General features: G+C 34.2%; 1 protein-coding gene across 10 annotated transcripts in view; it reads right to left on the bottom strand.

Annotated features, from left to right (window-relative positions):
- The window catches only part of LOC149076405 (uncharacterized), a 71,713-nt gene that overhangs the window by 11,650 nt on the left and 42,915 nt on the right, over positions 1 to 17,148 (bottom strand). For 7 of the 10 annotated variants that reach the window (XM_089243947.1, XM_089243953.1, XM_089243952.1 and 4 more), the window contains 8 exons: positions 16,584 to 16,825; positions 16,144 to 16,393; positions 14,399 to 14,650; positions 10,599 to 11,243; positions 7,181 to 7,396; positions 6,888 to 7,048; positions 2,891 to 3,363; positions 497 to 677 (listed from right to left, as the gene is read on the bottom strand). In XM_089243947.1, coding sequence (XP_089100073.1) covers positions 497 to 677; positions 2,891 to 3,363; positions 6,888 to 7,048; positions 7,181 to 7,396; positions 10,599 to 11,243; positions 14,399 to 14,650; positions 16,144 to 16,393; positions 16,584 to 16,825 — 2,420 coding nt within the window. The remainder of the gene's footprint in view (positions 1 to 496; positions 678 to 2,890; positions 3,364 to 6,887; positions 7,049 to 7,180; positions 7,397 to 10,598; positions 11,244 to 14,398; positions 14,651 to 16,143; positions 16,394 to 16,583; positions 16,826 to 17,148) is intronic. The other 3 variants (XM_089243955.1, XM_089243954.1, XM_089243957.1) reach the window with 3 other exon arrangements.

Below are 17,148 nucleotides of genomic sequence, written 5' to 3'. Positions count from 1 at the left end.
TTGGTTCAGAATTAAACAACAGCAGAGACAAACAAGACAACACGGAATTCAATACGCCATAATTAAACCAAACAAAACCATAATACAAAAACAATTCATATACATAGCACCTAAAGAATATAATAGATTGAATAACGAAATAAAGACGGAAAAATCACTGCACAAATTCAGAAAACTACTCATAAACAAAATCAACACAATTGAATATTAATCCCAAATACATGCATCTTTTTTTCTCTCTTTACGAATGTAATGTGAAGACAATATTATATTTTAATTATATACACCATTGGTCTGTTGTCAACCCCAATATATACTACACTATCAATATGCCCTGGACGGATTATGTAATCCCTTGGGCTAATATATAAATGGTAATATATATGTTTTTTTTTGTTTGTTTTTTTTGTATATTGCGTCTGTATTATATGTTGTAATATGTGTGTGTGTAATAAATTTCAATTTCAATTTCAATTTCAATTTCAAAAAGACTCACAAGCCTTGCTTCTTCTTCCCTCCTTGCCTTCTCTTCTCGTTCTCTCTGTTCCTGCTCCTCAATGGCCTTTCTCAACTTCTCTTCCTCCATTTTTCGATGAATTTCAGCTAATCGTATTTGCTCTTCCTCTTGCCGTTTTTGCTCGAGTTCTTCTTGCCTCTGACGCTCTTCCTCTTGTCGTCTGTATACAGAATATAAATAAATGTTGAGTAAATGAATTTGAAATAGAGAAATCACTGTGAAAATTTTTACTTATCAAATTAATCATTTTTAATACAGCAAAAGAGCAGTTAAAAAATTTATTGTGAATGTTCTCACATACAGTGATACCCGACTTATGTCAGAAATTTTTTCCAAGACAAGTAAAAAAAACTAGGAAACTAAGTTCCTAGTCAAATTTAGTGAGTGTAATCTATTGTATTTAACAACAGCACCACAAATTCTTACCAAAATAAGTAGGCAAGTGTGGGGGGGGGGGGGGGAAAGCTAAGAAAATGTGTGGCACAGTTGATTTGAAGAGTCCAAATAGAGATTTTTCTGCAACTTTTGCCACTCGACAAACAGTCAACAACATTTTTTTTCTTTTCAATCAAACTTTTGTTTCTCATAACAATTAAATCAAATACAACTGCATTAAGTCTAACATGACACCACATGCAGGATACTATCGAAGACTGACTTACGTACAGGTGTAGAAAAAACTATAATATGAGTGTTAAACCCTAATTTTGAGAAGGTTCTTTTTAAATCCAGCTCAGAGGCAGAGAAATCTACCCTGATTACAATTTCATAACACTGTCAAGTATTCAACCTATCAGCAGTATATGAGCAGACCTGTTCAAAGATAAGACACTGTGGGTTCCAAGATACAGAGTATCATAGGCATGTTTCGGTATAGGATTCAAAAACCATTCAGTATCGACCATATAAAACCATTCAAAACTATTCAATATAGGGAGGTGTACAAAGTGACAGGCTATACTGTATACCCATGGTTCTCAAACAGTGGGCCACGACCCCCCCCCCCTCCCTCCGCCCAGTGGATGGGAGTTTGAGTGAATAAATTAGAGTTGCAAAAAATTTTCCAAAATTTTAACTCTTGAAAATAGATTTATTTTCTTCTTTTGCAACATCAATAAATATACTCTATACAAAATCTAAAACAGCTTAACTCTCTAAGGTATTTATTATCCATAAATATATTCATTGGTCAACAGTGAAGCACGTAACTAATAAATTAGAAACTACAGATTGTCTGGAAAAGGGAACTCCGGCATTAAAATTGAAAACCATGAAAATGGTAAATGAAAAAAAAAAAATCCTTTTCATGCTTGCAGATAGCCCTGTAAAATTTTAATTATCAGATTAAACGAAAACAATATAAAAGTATATACTGGCAGATTTAGACGATAGGAAGTCTTTAATAATTCAACTTTCATTGGTTGTCAGACACGGGTTGACGTATCTGCTGAATACACACGTGAGCACTCACATATTTTCATGCATTTCAATCAGAATGTCAATTTTTCAAATAATTCGAAAAATACAGAGTTGATTATGCACATATGAATAGTATCTGTGCAGTGGCATCTATTGATTAAATTTTTAACTGAAGTTGAAGGGGGGAGGGTCGCCAAAAAGGTTTGGAAACCACTGCTGTACATGAATTGACATCATTATTGGTGCCCCCCCCCCCCCCAAGTCTTTCAAGTCTATATCCGCTAATGATCTCAGTGTTAAGATTACAAATTCAAGTAAGCTTTGTTAAAAATATAGGAAAAACATTAATCTCCTGTGATTTTACAGGTCATAAAGTAGCCATATTTTTCTTACCAATTCATCTTCAATGCAAATTTTGTGAGGAAATGTTCACTTCCTAAGAATACTTACATTATAAGTGCATTTCATGCCTTCCGGGGTTATTGTAAATAAAATAAAACAAGAAATACAAAATGTCAAAAGCCTCTAAAGCTTTGCTCAAAGAGTGTCTGATTGATGAATATTATTTTTAGGATGAATGAGACAACATAAATGCAGAGTGTTTTAAGTTAAGGTATTACTTTATACACAAAAATCAATACAGATTAACCACTTTTAAGTAGTTGACCTTATTCAACTAACTACCAAAAATTTCTGAAAAGGCACACGTAAAAAAAATTCTTTTTCATTACGTATTTAGGATGTTTCACTGTATAATTTCTCTAAAAGAATTGCAGCATAAGGTGTGAAAACTTCTTCCATTATATTTCTATTCCATTATATTTCTATTCACACATTCCATTATATTTCTATTTGTTTAAGTTCAGTATGATCAGTTAATATTTTTTGTCCAATAAGAAAAATTTCCGAAATAAACAGAAAGCAAAATGTAAAGACAAAAATACGAAAGCCCACCTAAGCTCCTCCTGGCGCTGACGTTCCAATTCTGCCTCCCTTTCTGCTTGCTCTCTAGCAATACGTCGTTTTTCTGCCAAAAGAGCTTTTGCCTCTTCTTCTGATGTGATACGAGGCTTTGTCGGTGAAGTTTCATGGGAAGGTACAGTTTCAGCTGGTGTCAACTCCCTACTATTTTCAAGTTTTGCTTGGACAGGAATCAGTTCTTGCTGCGTTTCTGTAGGCAAAGAATGCTCCAATCCAGGGGTCTCCCTGATCTCCGGTGTTGTCTTTTCTTCTGGAGCTGGTTCTTCAGTAGAAGCTGATGTTTCAGAACCATCAGGAGCCATAGCTTGTGCATTAGCATCTGGAAGAGACTTTGTGGTACTTATATCGACCAGAGCTTGATTTTTAGTCACAGGGATAGGAAGATTCTCACTAGATTCTGAATTTTCAGAAGAGCTGACTTTGCTGCCAGAATCAGATGCTCTGACCTTGATGAATAAACAAAACAAATGGCATCAAGATATTTTTCACATTTCTTGAAATTATAAAAAAAAAACTAATTATTAAAAACAAATCACAAACAGTCAGACCCCTATATAATAATTTTTTTAGAAGTCTTTATGCATATATATATTTGTATAATACAAACCAGAAATATTTTTTCCAAAATTTAACAAATAAAAATGTCAGTTTTATCTGATTCATTAAATCCAAATTGGACTTTACCCGAATAAAAATTTCATTTTTTATGCACAGTAAGACCCGATTAGAGCTAATGTGAACCAAACCCACCTTGGATAATTGTTTTCAATGTCTTTTGTCAGCAACTCCCAAATGCTTTGATGCTTTCCAATGATCACGAGCAACAGATTTAAAATGTTTTTCTAATCAAGAGTGTTTTCTAAACTTATTTTTCTCATGAACTTCTTTATTGAAAAAGAAAAAATTAACTCCTATTGTGCCCCCCGATCAAGCCAGCTCATTTAGATCTCATCTCCAATGTCTCAATGATCCAGGGGTGGAAAATTAAAATTTGATTTTTGTAGCAGGAAAAATTATTTTTGTAGCAACATTTATCAGTTTTGTAGTACTTTAAAATTTTGGCAGTAAATTAGTTTTTATATACATATGTGCAGTAGCATACACAGGATTACCTTTTACTTTAAAAAGCAGTGTTATCAACTCAAAAGAAGGGGATGCCCCCAAGGTACAAAATACACAGATTTCCTCTAGAATATATAAATATTTTTTTTTTTAATCATAAAAAAATTTTGGGAGACTTCTTAATATTTATATTTTTACATTCTTTACAATATCAGCAAATGAGAGGTTTTTAACATAGACACATTTTAACATATGGTATTTCAGATTTCATAACCAATTTGAAAATGAGTGTTTTAGATTTAGTGTGTAGACCTGGCAATCACTAATTTAAAAACAAATCACTAAAGGAGAGACTTGAAACACTCATGAGAAAGGTAATTATTTTTCTTGTTTTTACCACTTTCGTACTCTTCAGTTTCAAGGATTTCTGAACTATTATCTTGCTTCTTTTGCCAAGATTTACCTATTTCATATTTAAAATGTGTTTCCTTTTGAGTTCGCTATTGATTATTATCTCTACTTGTTGAGTCAAACACTCAACATACTTTGAGATGACTTCTTTTGCTAGGTCATTCGTCATTTATTAGAAATTCTAAGAAATTTAATAGTGTGATTAAAAACAATAGACATAAATTATTTTTAATTTAAACTACAGAAATAAAACCTATAGAATAATATGATTAAACTATTAGAAGTTTAATAAAATGATTCTATTTTCGCAAAAAAATCCAATCTGAGTACACATCTGTTTTCACTCCCTATTTTTCACTTATTTCGAGCTTTTTTAATTTCATTACTTTTCTGGGATTTCGTCACTTTCATATGATCATAGAAACTCTGAATTTACTGACGGCTTTTGCATTGCAACTCCTGATGGTGAAGATGGATTTAGCATTTCTGTTTTTCCAGTGCGATAATACGTTCTTTCACTAACTTTTCCTTTCTGTTAAAAGATACACAAATGTTCTGTCGAGTACAACCAGTCAGGGAAAATTTATGCAATTTAAAAAATAAATAAGGAACACATAAATGAAGAGTCAACCTTTTTTTGTAAAAAAAACAGCTGGAAACAGCAACTGAAGGGGTTTTTTTTTTCGTTGCTCTGCAGATGAGCTGCAATTCACATAGTTTGATCCCATTTTATGCATTGTCAAAAGACTGGGCGCCAAATCCTGGGGAGAGGGCCTCAAGCTAATTCCATCTGTGGCCCTAAAAAATTAAATTGCAGAGAGGACAAATGATGTTAACGGAAAATCCACTTCCATTGTGATGCAACTTCAAAGTTTCTTAAGGGAGAATTTTGTTTCTGGCACAAGATGGTGCAGAATTGAAGAATATCGGCATTTTTGTAGCAGAATGTAGCAAACATCAGAAATTGTAGCAAAATGTAGAAGACATGTGAAATTGTAGCAGATTTTCGATCCCTCTTGATCCATTCCTCTGACCCCAAAAAGGGCAATATCACCCTTTGGGAAACACTGGTCTAAAATTCACAAGCCTTCGACATACATGCTGCAGCATCCTGTGAACCAGTTTGCGGTGACGTATGATATCTCGCACACCATTTCAATGCACCTAACTTTTTTAATGAATTTATGAAAAGTGCCTCAGATAACCCGAGACTCGGTTAATCAAGGCTCAAATAATCAGGGTTCTACAGTAGTATTGTTAGAGGCTTTCATGGTCAGCATTCAATGACTTGCAAGTAGTTTCCTGGATATTAGGCCATGGTCTCTAAGGTATTTTCTTCCCAACCTTTTGCCCACATCTGTGGCAGGCATATTTTGAGGCTAAACGGGCGTAGATTTCCGCGACAAGCGAGAAAGGCTTCATACATTAAGTGTCATTGACACTTCTTCTCTACATACACTTCTGAGGCTTGATCAGCAACAGAAGAACCGCATTGGCTGGCTTGTGTGGATATGTCATGCTCTGATTGGCTACATGTAGTGTTTAATAGTGATAGCAGGAGAGTTTTGGAAAAAAGTTCAACATCAAGCCCATTTTCAAACACACCAGAAGCTTAACAGAGTCACTATGCTCTGCAAAAGATCTGAGAGGTCCGTTTTGCATGGCAGATGTTAACCGAGTTCCATGCTCGTGTGGAAAAGTATACATAGGAACACCAAAAAGAAGTACTGCTACAAGAGCAAAGGAACACCAGAGAAGCTGCCACTTGGAAAAAAAGGGGAAAGTTCAGCCATATTAGCAGAACACATGCGAGAAACAGATCACAAAATGAAATTTGAAAATACTGAGGTAATATTGTCCAAGGTACACTACCATGCCCATCTTCATAAAGAAGCCATTGAAATATTTAAGCACCACAACAGAAATCAAAAGTAGGAGGATGATGATGAAGGTGCATCCCACTTGGGTCCCATTACTTCAGAGAGCAGAGATGTGTCCCCACCCTCGCAGAGAGGAAATGACCTCGACAGCCAATTGCCACTAGATGCCACATGCAGCCAATCAGAGCATGACACATCCACACAAGCCAGTTCTTCTGCAGCCAATCTAGTCTCAGAAGTGTATAAAGAGAAGTCAATGACACGATGTACACAAAGTCTTTCTCACTTGTCGTGGAGACATATGCCCATTTAACCTCAGAAGATGCCTGCCACAGATGTGGGTAAAAGGTTGAGAAGAAAATGTTTTACACCATGGCCTACTAGCCTGGAAACCGATTGCAGGTCAGGATGCTACTGTATTTCAAAGCATAACATTACATGCTGTAAAAGCGTGTTATTACGAGAAAATTATCCAATATTAACAATCAACAGAAATAATTTTGCAACTCCACTAGGAACTTATTTGATGATGCTAATTGAATCCATGGCACCAAAATTCAAAGAAATCATAGACATAAAACAAATTAGTGTTAAAAAAAATAGAATACATGACTTACTTTTCTCAAGTTATCTTTTGTCGGAACAGGATGGCTTCTAGCTTTTGCAAGTACTTGAGCTGACTTAGGGGGTGGGACAGGCTTTTTAGGTGGTGGAATTGGTTTTTGTTTGCTTTCTGGTTCTTTACTTTTTGCTCTGGGTATAGTTTTCGGTACTGTCGCTAGAAACAAAAATGATTTGCATGACTTAAATAAAATTCAAGTTAATTTTACAGTTTGATTTTTAACACTTTCATAATACAGTCTCAAATACAAGTCCAAACTACATTAATTTGACGTGATAGAATGCCTACCATTTTGTTCATGAGGTCTTGATTGCCTTTCAAAGCTTGAATTCCAAGTAGATTTGTCAACAGTTGTGCCAGCAATACTGACTGGCCTAGGTTTCCTGGGTGCAATGGGCCTTGGCCTGTAGACGACACCAGAAGCTTGGCTGGAACTAACACTCATTTCGGATTTTCCTGACATGGCACTCTGGGGACGTGATGGTGAACAGGATGAGTCTTTGGCTGAGGATAACACAACAGAAAAATTATCGAAAACAGTTAAAAGAATATTACGATTTTTTTTAATTATTGTGCATAGGGATTTGAAAAAAAAAAAATTATGAAATTAACATGTTTGTACTAAAGCTTACTACTACAGTACTGAAGTCTAACAAGCATTAAAACATTGCCAAAATTTTTCTCTCGGGTGTTTTATTGGTAAAATAAAATTTTTGTTCTTTTGTTCTTTTCCAAAGTATCCTTCATCAAGCTTTTTTCCTAATAATTTACCAAATAAAAATTTCTAAAACTAGATTACTATGACCTTTACTTTTGTTATTTCATTACTGAAATACACATATTATTTGATGCATACTTATTTTGATATGACAATGAGATACATGTAAAATATTACAAGGAATACTTACAGTTTCTTGACAACAAATATGTATACACAAAAGGAAACATCACACAAGGCGCAATAAGCAGACTGGGAGACCAGCAGGTACAGCCACGAGAAAGAATCTGGCAGCATCACCTAAATCTAGAGGAGTACCATCACCCAAGGAAATTAAAACGAGGTGCAAACTTGTATACTTGTATGCTTACCAGTGATTAATTTTTTTTAATATTTTAACAATGAACCACACCACCAAAGCTCAATCAGGAAAAGGAAAAATGCCTCATTCTACAAATTTACAGAAGCTTAAGTGAATTTGTTAGCGCAAAAAAAAACCATGCAATTAGTTGGTTTTGTCTTGTCTTCTCAGCTGCAGTGCAAAAAAAGATGTTTGGCTTATGGGGAAAAACTTAAAAATAAAATAGATAAATGCAATATTGATCTTGCCACCAGTTAAATGAAAGTCAATTTTAATGATTGCAATATAATTTTACATTACCGGATAAATGAATAGAAACAATGCTTAAGGGTCATTTGAATTATGATGAGCCTATTGATGAATATAGAAAATCTGATAAGCCATAATAAGACCCGAAAGAATATAGGATGCTCAATTGCGTCCAAAATAGATGAATCATCCATTAAACTTTTTCAGATGTATTGGAACTCATTTGAATCTAGTAAATAAGTTGAAATAAAATGTATGTTCGAATTGCTTGTGGCATCAATAAGGTAATCAGTAAAATTTTTATCCCAGTCACACAGTGCTATTATGCTATTTTACATAATTATAGAATTACCATTTCAAATACTGATAACGCTACCCACATTGAAAAAAACATTGTCATAATTTCAGCAACAATAAAAGAACTTTGAAAGAAGAAAAATTTAAAACAGATTAAATTTTGTGTACTTATTCTCTTACTCTAAAATGTAAATCGGGGGTGACAAGGTTTTCGTTCTACAAGCCAGATATGCGATATTATCACCACTCAAGGACCAGAAACTAGTATATATAGGGTGATCATAATTTTGACCAGCATTTCACAGGACCTTCCTATATAATTTTTGCTGTGTACATTTTTTTCCCCCGTTAAAAAAAAGAAAAGACCTGTTTTTTTTAATCTTCAATGGAGCTTACTTGACCTTCAATGCTTTACTGAAATCAAAGATTAAGATTATTTTCATAACTTTAATTTAAACTTTCATAATGTATTTTTTTCATGAATTACATATTAATCTACAGATATTTGCATTAGTGCTTCATTTTTCACCACTGTCAATTTTTCAGTGATAAATAGAAACCTTGCTTATGATTGAAATATTTTTTTGCAATAATTGGTGATGCTACATATTTTCCTGTAGGGATCCTGATTTCCTATATTATTATTACTATTGAGTATACATGATTCCTCTAGGTATGTATCACGAGTTGTGTACATAGATACTTTTTTTCTGGAAACCTTTCATGGGCCAGATTGAACTCCTTGGCGGGCTGGAAATTTGCCCGCCAATTGTACAGCCCAAATGTAAAAGATTAGAATTGAGATCTGGAAGCAAGATCATGTGCATGTGTGAGAGCACACATAAAATGTAATTAAACAAATTTAAAAACAAGAAAAGACAATAAAAATATGCAAGACAAAGAATACCTGTAGCTTCAAAGACAAGATAATAAGTATTTTAGAAAAAAAATTACACTTTTGAATCTGCATATGCAATCAAGCAAAAATGATCTATGCATGCAAAAGGTAACACAAAGATGGTAAAAATTTAAATAAACGCACATCGAACACATTTGTTAAGCTAGAAAAAAGGCTCTTATCAAAATTCTAACATTGATGAAAAACACATGATTATATTTTAAAACTCTAAAGCATTTATTTTTTACAATCATGCAAACATTGAGTTTATGTTCTTCTACAAACATGTAACAAATTATTTTAGAACCAGACAAAAGCAAGCAAAAATTATAAATGATCATTGGTGTATAAAAATTTAGAGGGAAAGAAATCAAATTTGATTTCTGATGTCCATAATGACATCGTGCAAGATTTGAGAATGTTCCGAATAAATAAAGGTTGGTTCCATTCAGAAAATTTAGAGTTCTTGATTGTTAGTTTACAAAAGTCTAAACACATGCATCTTCAATGCTCTAGATCATAACATGCTCAATCTATGGCCAGTGGGCCAAATGTGGCCCTTGGAGTCATCTGATGTGGTACATAGCATCAAACTTAATTTTGTGAAAATGAACCAAGCTGCACATTTCCAGATCACCTAAGGGACCTGTAGCATATTCACAGGTCTCTTATTGTACAGTTCCAGATAACTTGAGTGACATGGGGGTACAGTTTCATGTCACTTAAGTAACCACAGTGTAATCACATTCCCAGATCACTCAAATGGTCTGTGACACAGTTTCACATCCCTCATGTTGCCCATAGCACATTCCCAGATCACTTAAATGTCCTGCAGGTTATTAACAGATTACTAAAGTGACCTGCGGCATGATTTCAGAGCACTTAAGCGGCCTGTAGTGCAATTCCACATCACTAAAGTTACCCGTGGCATAGTACCAGATCATTTAAGTTTAATGTGACATGTTTGCAAATCACTTAATTAAGTGTGCCGCAACACGTTTTCAAACCAATAAAGTGGCGCTCACTCTACTTAAATTTGAGCACCCTTGTTCTAGATTAAGAATCATGCTATTTTGAAGAAAATCAAGACAAACATAAGACAGCTGATTCATTTTAAAAAAAAGACATGAACAATTAAATAACATTAAGCTGTACACATATTCATGCAATGCACAAGCCATACCTGACAAAGTAAGCCTTCCAAAAGCATAACCTTCATTTTTATGCAGATTCATCATAGATTTTGTATGACCATCCTGACGTGCACTAGCCAAGGCATTTGCCCTGAGACGAGCGGCACGGGTCAATCGGGGAGCCATAGCCAAGTGAGACATGCTCTGCGCGGGACGAAGCTTGTTCAAATTGGAATCACCATTGGGGCTTGCCACAAAGCTTGCGCTTTGCTGGTTATTTTTTGGTGCAGCCCCAGGAAGATGCATCATGCTTCTGGACATGCTTGACCCACCCCTGGAATGGGACACTCTTGTCAATCTCCTGAAAGGTTGTTGGTAGCAAGAATTATTGGCCAGATTGCACATGCTTTTACTCATGCTGGGGGAAGTAGCACGTGGTCCCGAGGGCGATGTGGTCGCAGTACTGGTCACCGAACTGCTGTTGTCCCTGGAGACATCATAGTACCTCCGTCGCGGCTGTGCCAGTTGATCCAACCGAGTCATGCTGACAGCGCGCATGCTTGGATTACCTCTGGGTGTGGTATGTGGTGTCAAGCTTCTCTCCCGAGCTATGACCGTTGGAATGAGATCGGTTCTCCGCCGGCCTCTTGAAGATGATGATAAGGAAGTCATGCTCCAGGACATAAGGTCCTCACCTAAAATAGCAAATGATAATCAATAACTATTACAAAATATCGTTTTTAAATGTGGGACGGGAAAATAAGAGCAGTTTAACTAACTCAAAGAAACTTCAAAAAATCTTAATAAATTTCGTTTCAATATTAATCTTTTTAAAAATATCAATGAGTTATCCGAGCAAAAGAAGATATTCTCCAGTAGGAAATTATTGCCATCATTCTAAGGCTGGGATTACAATATAAAAGTTTCATGAAGTTTCATTCATAAAACTCGAAATTAACTAAAAAACTAAAAATTCCACTAATAAGGTTATAGGTTACATTCCAGCAAATGCAACCATTGCCCGGCCTTATAGAAATGTCCAAAAATCATTTATAGGAATAGAATTTGAGCTAGATATAATTTTTCCCAAAATGAACTTCCAAATGTTATTTTAAACTAAAAAAATGTAAATTTTGCAGGGATCATGTGCACACATTTAAAAACTTCTGAGACCAATATTTTATAATTCCTCTGAAATTGACAAAAATCTCAAATTCAGAAATTTCGATTGAACTTTTACTATCCGATGATAAAAATTTCATTTCAGTTGGAAGAGCAAAGGTCAAATATAAAGCACATTGAAATTTATTTAAATATGTAAGATAAAATTTCATGCTGGCATCAAGATCTCTGAAATTCTTCTCTGTAAGTAAAAATTACCTTAAACCTAATACAGTCAACGCTGCTTATTAGAATATGAATAATGTTGTCATTCGGGTATTGTTATCACTTTTGCAAAGAACGGAACAAACCAATATCAAAACATAGAGAAAAATTTATTTATAGTTATCTGGACTTCAGATGTTAATTTTATTTTTATTATTTTTTTTTTAGCATTCTGAAGCTAAGGTTTAACTAAACTTTTTCTTTTTGCCTATAAGTTATCCTTATCGGGCTGCATGGCTATGCAGGAGGTTAGAAGGTTGTTCTCTCCCTCCTCCTTTGTTGACAAATATTTCCGTATTTAATGTCATAATCAGTCCGAAGTTTCCGTGATCCATGCACGTTTGGAGCTGCTTTTGCAATGGATTTCCTATAGGTGAAGACAAAGGTATGATCAAAAAAGTTCTTTTCTTCAGTTCTCTTTTCAGTTAACCAAATTCAAATTTCTTTTTGAGAGATTTTCCCAATGATCCATGACATGTATTGCGTACATTAAAAAAAATATAGTAATTTGTGATATACATTAGACAATTCCATTCTAACGCCTTACAATGGCTGAAAGAACAAATATTTAGCTCAATGGCAAAGATCGAAGAAGTCCCTTTTTTTAGAATGGAATTTTAAGAAATAGAATAATTGAACATTTTGCTACCAATCACGTGAGAAAGAAAAACAGAGTTGTCCCGTTTTGCCAATACCCATACGTCTCATTTGACCAAAGGGAAATATGGTCACCATACTTGCAAACAGGACTTTTTTTGACACAGTTATCATTTGGTTATTGCAATCAGAAACCCGAGTCCTGGTCACATTAAGCAGCGTGGACTGTAATAGAAAAAAAGGAATTAAAATAATATAAATGATAACTTGAAGAAAAATTAAACAAAATGATATGATGTATGAAGTCATGCAGCATTCCTGCAATGCAATCACAGCACATCTCATGCAAAAATATAATGAAAAAAATTTGCAAAATAGCAAAACATTTCTCCATGATCTGTCAATATCTCAGGATCGCATAAGCGAAATTTCTGACACAAGCACAGAATACAGACTTTTCTCTCATGCTTACAAAACACTAAACTAAGAGGGTATAAAATTATTGTGAATTTAGGATTTTATTCAGACGAGACTACTTTGAGCATGAAACAAACTATAGCACTACAACAGCAAAACATGCATTATAGAAAGCAGCTGGTTTCCTCCTTTGAAAAGAATCGCAAAATTTGTTTCAGATATTGGTTTAAAATTATAACCAATATCAATGTTTTGAAAGAAATCAATTAGCATAGCTAAGTTAAGCTGAACTGATGTAGTATTAAAAAATTGTTGCAGTATCTCGCTATTTTTAATTATGCAGGTACCAGATCTTTATTTTTCTTTACATTGATGTGCGGGGGGGGGGGGGGGGGGGGAGGAGAGAGAAAGGAAAATTATAAATATCTCTACTTTCTTTCAATTATTTTCAACTTCATTTTTTCCTTTCACAGAATTTTTTCCAGGCTTTTATCAAATATTTGCATATTTCCTACTTTTGAAAAATATTTTACATTTCCCCTGGCCATTTTTCATTTCCCTAATGTTCCAGATCACTGAAACGGCTTGTAGACCAGGTCATCACAAAAGAGAACTTTTTGATGCAGTCTTGTGTCCAACAAGAAATCTCTCCACAAGATTTCATACCATTTTCTTCTTTGTCTTTTTGAAAGCTTATCACTCTGAACTCACTTGAAGGCGATGCTGAATCACTACATTAATATATCCATGCAAAAAAACGGCATTCAAACCCAAACTCACCGAACTGAAGATAAACCGGGGATAGCTTGGGTCTTTAAATTCTGCACAGATATTAGTATGCTCTAGTTACATGGATGTTTTGTAAATCTAAATAGGTTTTTTTTATTCAACTGCCATGATGGAATAAGTATCACCATGTTTGTAATGTCTCTCGAGACAAATTCCTCGCCAGAATATAGAAATGTAAGTTTGGCAGGATAAAAACAAGTTTTTTTATAGAAACTAAGTTTGAGTTATTGATAAAAGAAAGTGCAATTTTATGTATGGGAAATTATTTTGTTAGAATGAAAATCAAGAACCAATATCTTTAGAACGATATCTTTATATCTCCAATATATAGAACCTTTCAAAAATCGAGAAATTGGAAGACACTAGAGAATCCCTCATGAATAGAACTTAACTGAGCATGCATGATGTCATTCTAAATAAGTTTTTCTTAGCATAGTTATTAATGTTAAAAGATTTAATGGAACTTTCCAACCTATTACATATGCAGCCTATTTTATTTGACTTTATTATACATGCAATAACTTTTTTTTTGTTGCTCTGCAGCATTAGATGTAAATTTTGTTAGTCAGCAGAAAAAAAAAGACAACACAATCACAAAGAATTCCCCACGCAATCCTGGATCAGACAACCTGTGCTGTCTGTCACAACATCCCAAACTCACCAACCAAAGCCCCCGAACCTATAAGCCACCTAGACGAGGAAGGAGAATCATTGTAAGAGTTTCTTCTGGATCTAAGATCAGCAGTTGGGCTGTCGTCCCACATTGTGAGGCAAGCTTTGGTTCGCTCTGACTTCATATGTTCAATTGCTATTTGCTTTGCGATAGTCATGTGTGATGGCAGGTCAGGTTCAACGCTCGATGAACGCCTCTGATGATTATCACAATCGTAGTTGGTTGATAAGTCTACATACTCTGAAAAGGCCAAATGGTTCGAAAGCATTATAAACTGACTTACAAACATGTTTGATTTGCTTTTTTTTTTTCATTATTTTCATTTAAACATTCGTGAACTATATTGTCATTATTGAATTTTTATGGCAGGCTCATACCTTGTAATCACATTTTTGGGATAAAAATTTTATTTATCCACTGAAAACAGAAAAAGCAGTGTTAGAAGGACAATAAAGTTATAAATAACAATCTCACCTTTGCCCAGTTTTCTCTCGTTCAAAAATCTACACTAATTACTAAAAAAATGCTCTGACACATATGAAATAAATTTGCAGACTTCTTAGGCCAAGTTTAAAATGTTAATTGCAAATTTTTTAATGAAAAATGCTCACTCATTAAAAGAGTGTCACTGTAATTGCACAAAATTGAGTACCTTGTAACTGGATTATTTCTTTTATTCATTTATTTATTTCAGCTACAAAATTCAACCAATGTAAATATTTCAATGTTTGTCTATGGCAGAGGTTCTCAAGGTATGCATTGCAGCTCTTAGGAGTGTCGCCGAACCTTCTGCATCAAGGTGAAGATATTAGCATATGCCTATGAAGTGTTCACAGTAACCAGAGTTAAATTGATTTATATAATTCATGAGGGCACCGCTGGTATATAGTCACAGGGCAAGGGAGCCACGGATGTTAAAAGTTTGAGAAACACTGATTTATGATCAAATTGTTCCCTACTGTTCACTTTGAGACAGTAAGAGGAGAAAGTATTTTCTCTAATGCAGTTATTAAATGGAATAGCTTACTTCCAGGGGTCGTAAATTCTAACACGATTGACAAGTTTAAAAAAAAGTACGATAAACATAGTGAGATAAATCAAGAAGCTATCCACACTGATAAGACAACCATAATCTTTTTTATAAGCAGTGCATTATATAGTATTAATCATTAATTTTTTTTTCATGATATATGCTTTTATGCTGTATTCTGGTTATATTTGGCATCTATACTTAGGCATCTTTTTTCAGCCACCTCATTGGGCAATTTGCCTGTTGTGGCCTTTGAATTTGTATAGGATCAATAAGCAATTAAGTGTAGAAAAAAGTATTTTTCTCTCTCTTTCTCCTGCTAGAGATTACTGTAGCAACCCATAACATTCACCACATTACGATGAGAATTGAACCACCACACTCTTGCGCTTTTGATTGAAATTTGCCCACATGCGCAGTATTTACAGCTACAGGAATTTCAATAAAAAATTGAGTGAAGTGCGCTACTCATGTGATTGATATAAATTTTAACATTTATCGATTATGCTCATGCAAAAAATTAACAAAAATAACTGAATATAACTTTCTCAACTTAATCCACATAAAACAAAATCTATAAAAAATATGAATAAAAAAAAAAGCCATAGAAGGAGTAGAAAGCGCTTTGCATACAAAATAAAAAAAAAATACTATAACAAAATGAAAAAAATAAACAAACTAAAATACAAAGTGAAACCCTCACCAGATTTACGATCTAAACTGCAAGCCGATGTTGCACGCTTTGCCCCAAACTCTCGTTCTTCAGAGCGCCTTCCACTGACAGAAGACATTAGTGGACAACCACTCCTTCCAAGTGCTGCTAAATCTAAATCAAAAGTTCTAGGTGTAGAACTGCCAAATGCAAAGCTAGCTGAATTTCGCTGGGCGTTTCTCCTAGCTTCTATTCTTGCCTCTCTTTCCAGATTTCTTCTCAAAATGGCACTCTTACGCTCCTGTAACATGATTACGTAAAAAAATAATAATAATGATTTTTCATTGCGTACATGAACAATATAAAAATCAAAGTATTAAATGTTTGGGAGAATGCTAGTGCAAAATGATTCAGGTAGAATAAAGAATAGTTAATTTTATTCTCACAATAGAGTTCAAAAAACTATCAGAATAATTTACACGTAAAGTTACCTGTTCAGCCTCCCAGATTTGTCTTTTCCTTTCTTCAACTTGTTGTCTTCGTTCGTTTTCTTTCAATTTCGCTTCTTCAATCTTTCGTCTTCTTTCTTCTTCTTGCTGTTCTCTCTGTTTTCTTGCAATTTCGAATGTTTCCTGCAACTTCTTAAGTCGCTTCAGACGTTCTTCTTCTCTTTGTTCCTGAAATGCTTTGATTCGTTCCTCTCTTTCTTTCTGAAGCTGAGCGTCTTTTGGGTCTTAAAGTGGAAATAAAAACATTTATTTACGGAGCATTAACAATTTTTTTCAGCAGAAATAGAGAAAATTTTATTTATTCATTTGATAAAAAAAATTGCTGAGCTAAAATATCCTTTGGCATTTAAAAAAATGTTTTCAGTCTGTTCTGCTTAATAATAAATCAATGAACATCAAAATATTATATCACATAGCTGCCAAGTTTAAAGAATTAGGGAGGTTTTTACGTGGATCCAAATTCTGTACAAAACTTAATATAAAAGGGATTTTTCCCCTTAGCAAAAATGTGACATCGTGTAAGCCATCACCAATCATCACCAAATAG

The sequence above is a fragment of the Pholcus phalangioides genome, unplaced genomic scaffold (genome assembly GCF_987345545.1).
Source record: "Pholcus phalangioides strain wild (caught in Gottingen) unplaced genomic scaffold, Ppha-v1.0 ptg000015l_1, whole genome shotgun sequence".
In the NCBI taxonomy this organism is placed as follows: Eukaryota; Metazoa; Arthropoda; class Arachnida; order Araneae; family Pholcidae; genus Pholcus; species Pholcus phalangioides.
Note: the sequence above shows the minus strand (reverse complement) of the source record. Positions and strands in the feature narration are given on the sequence as shown.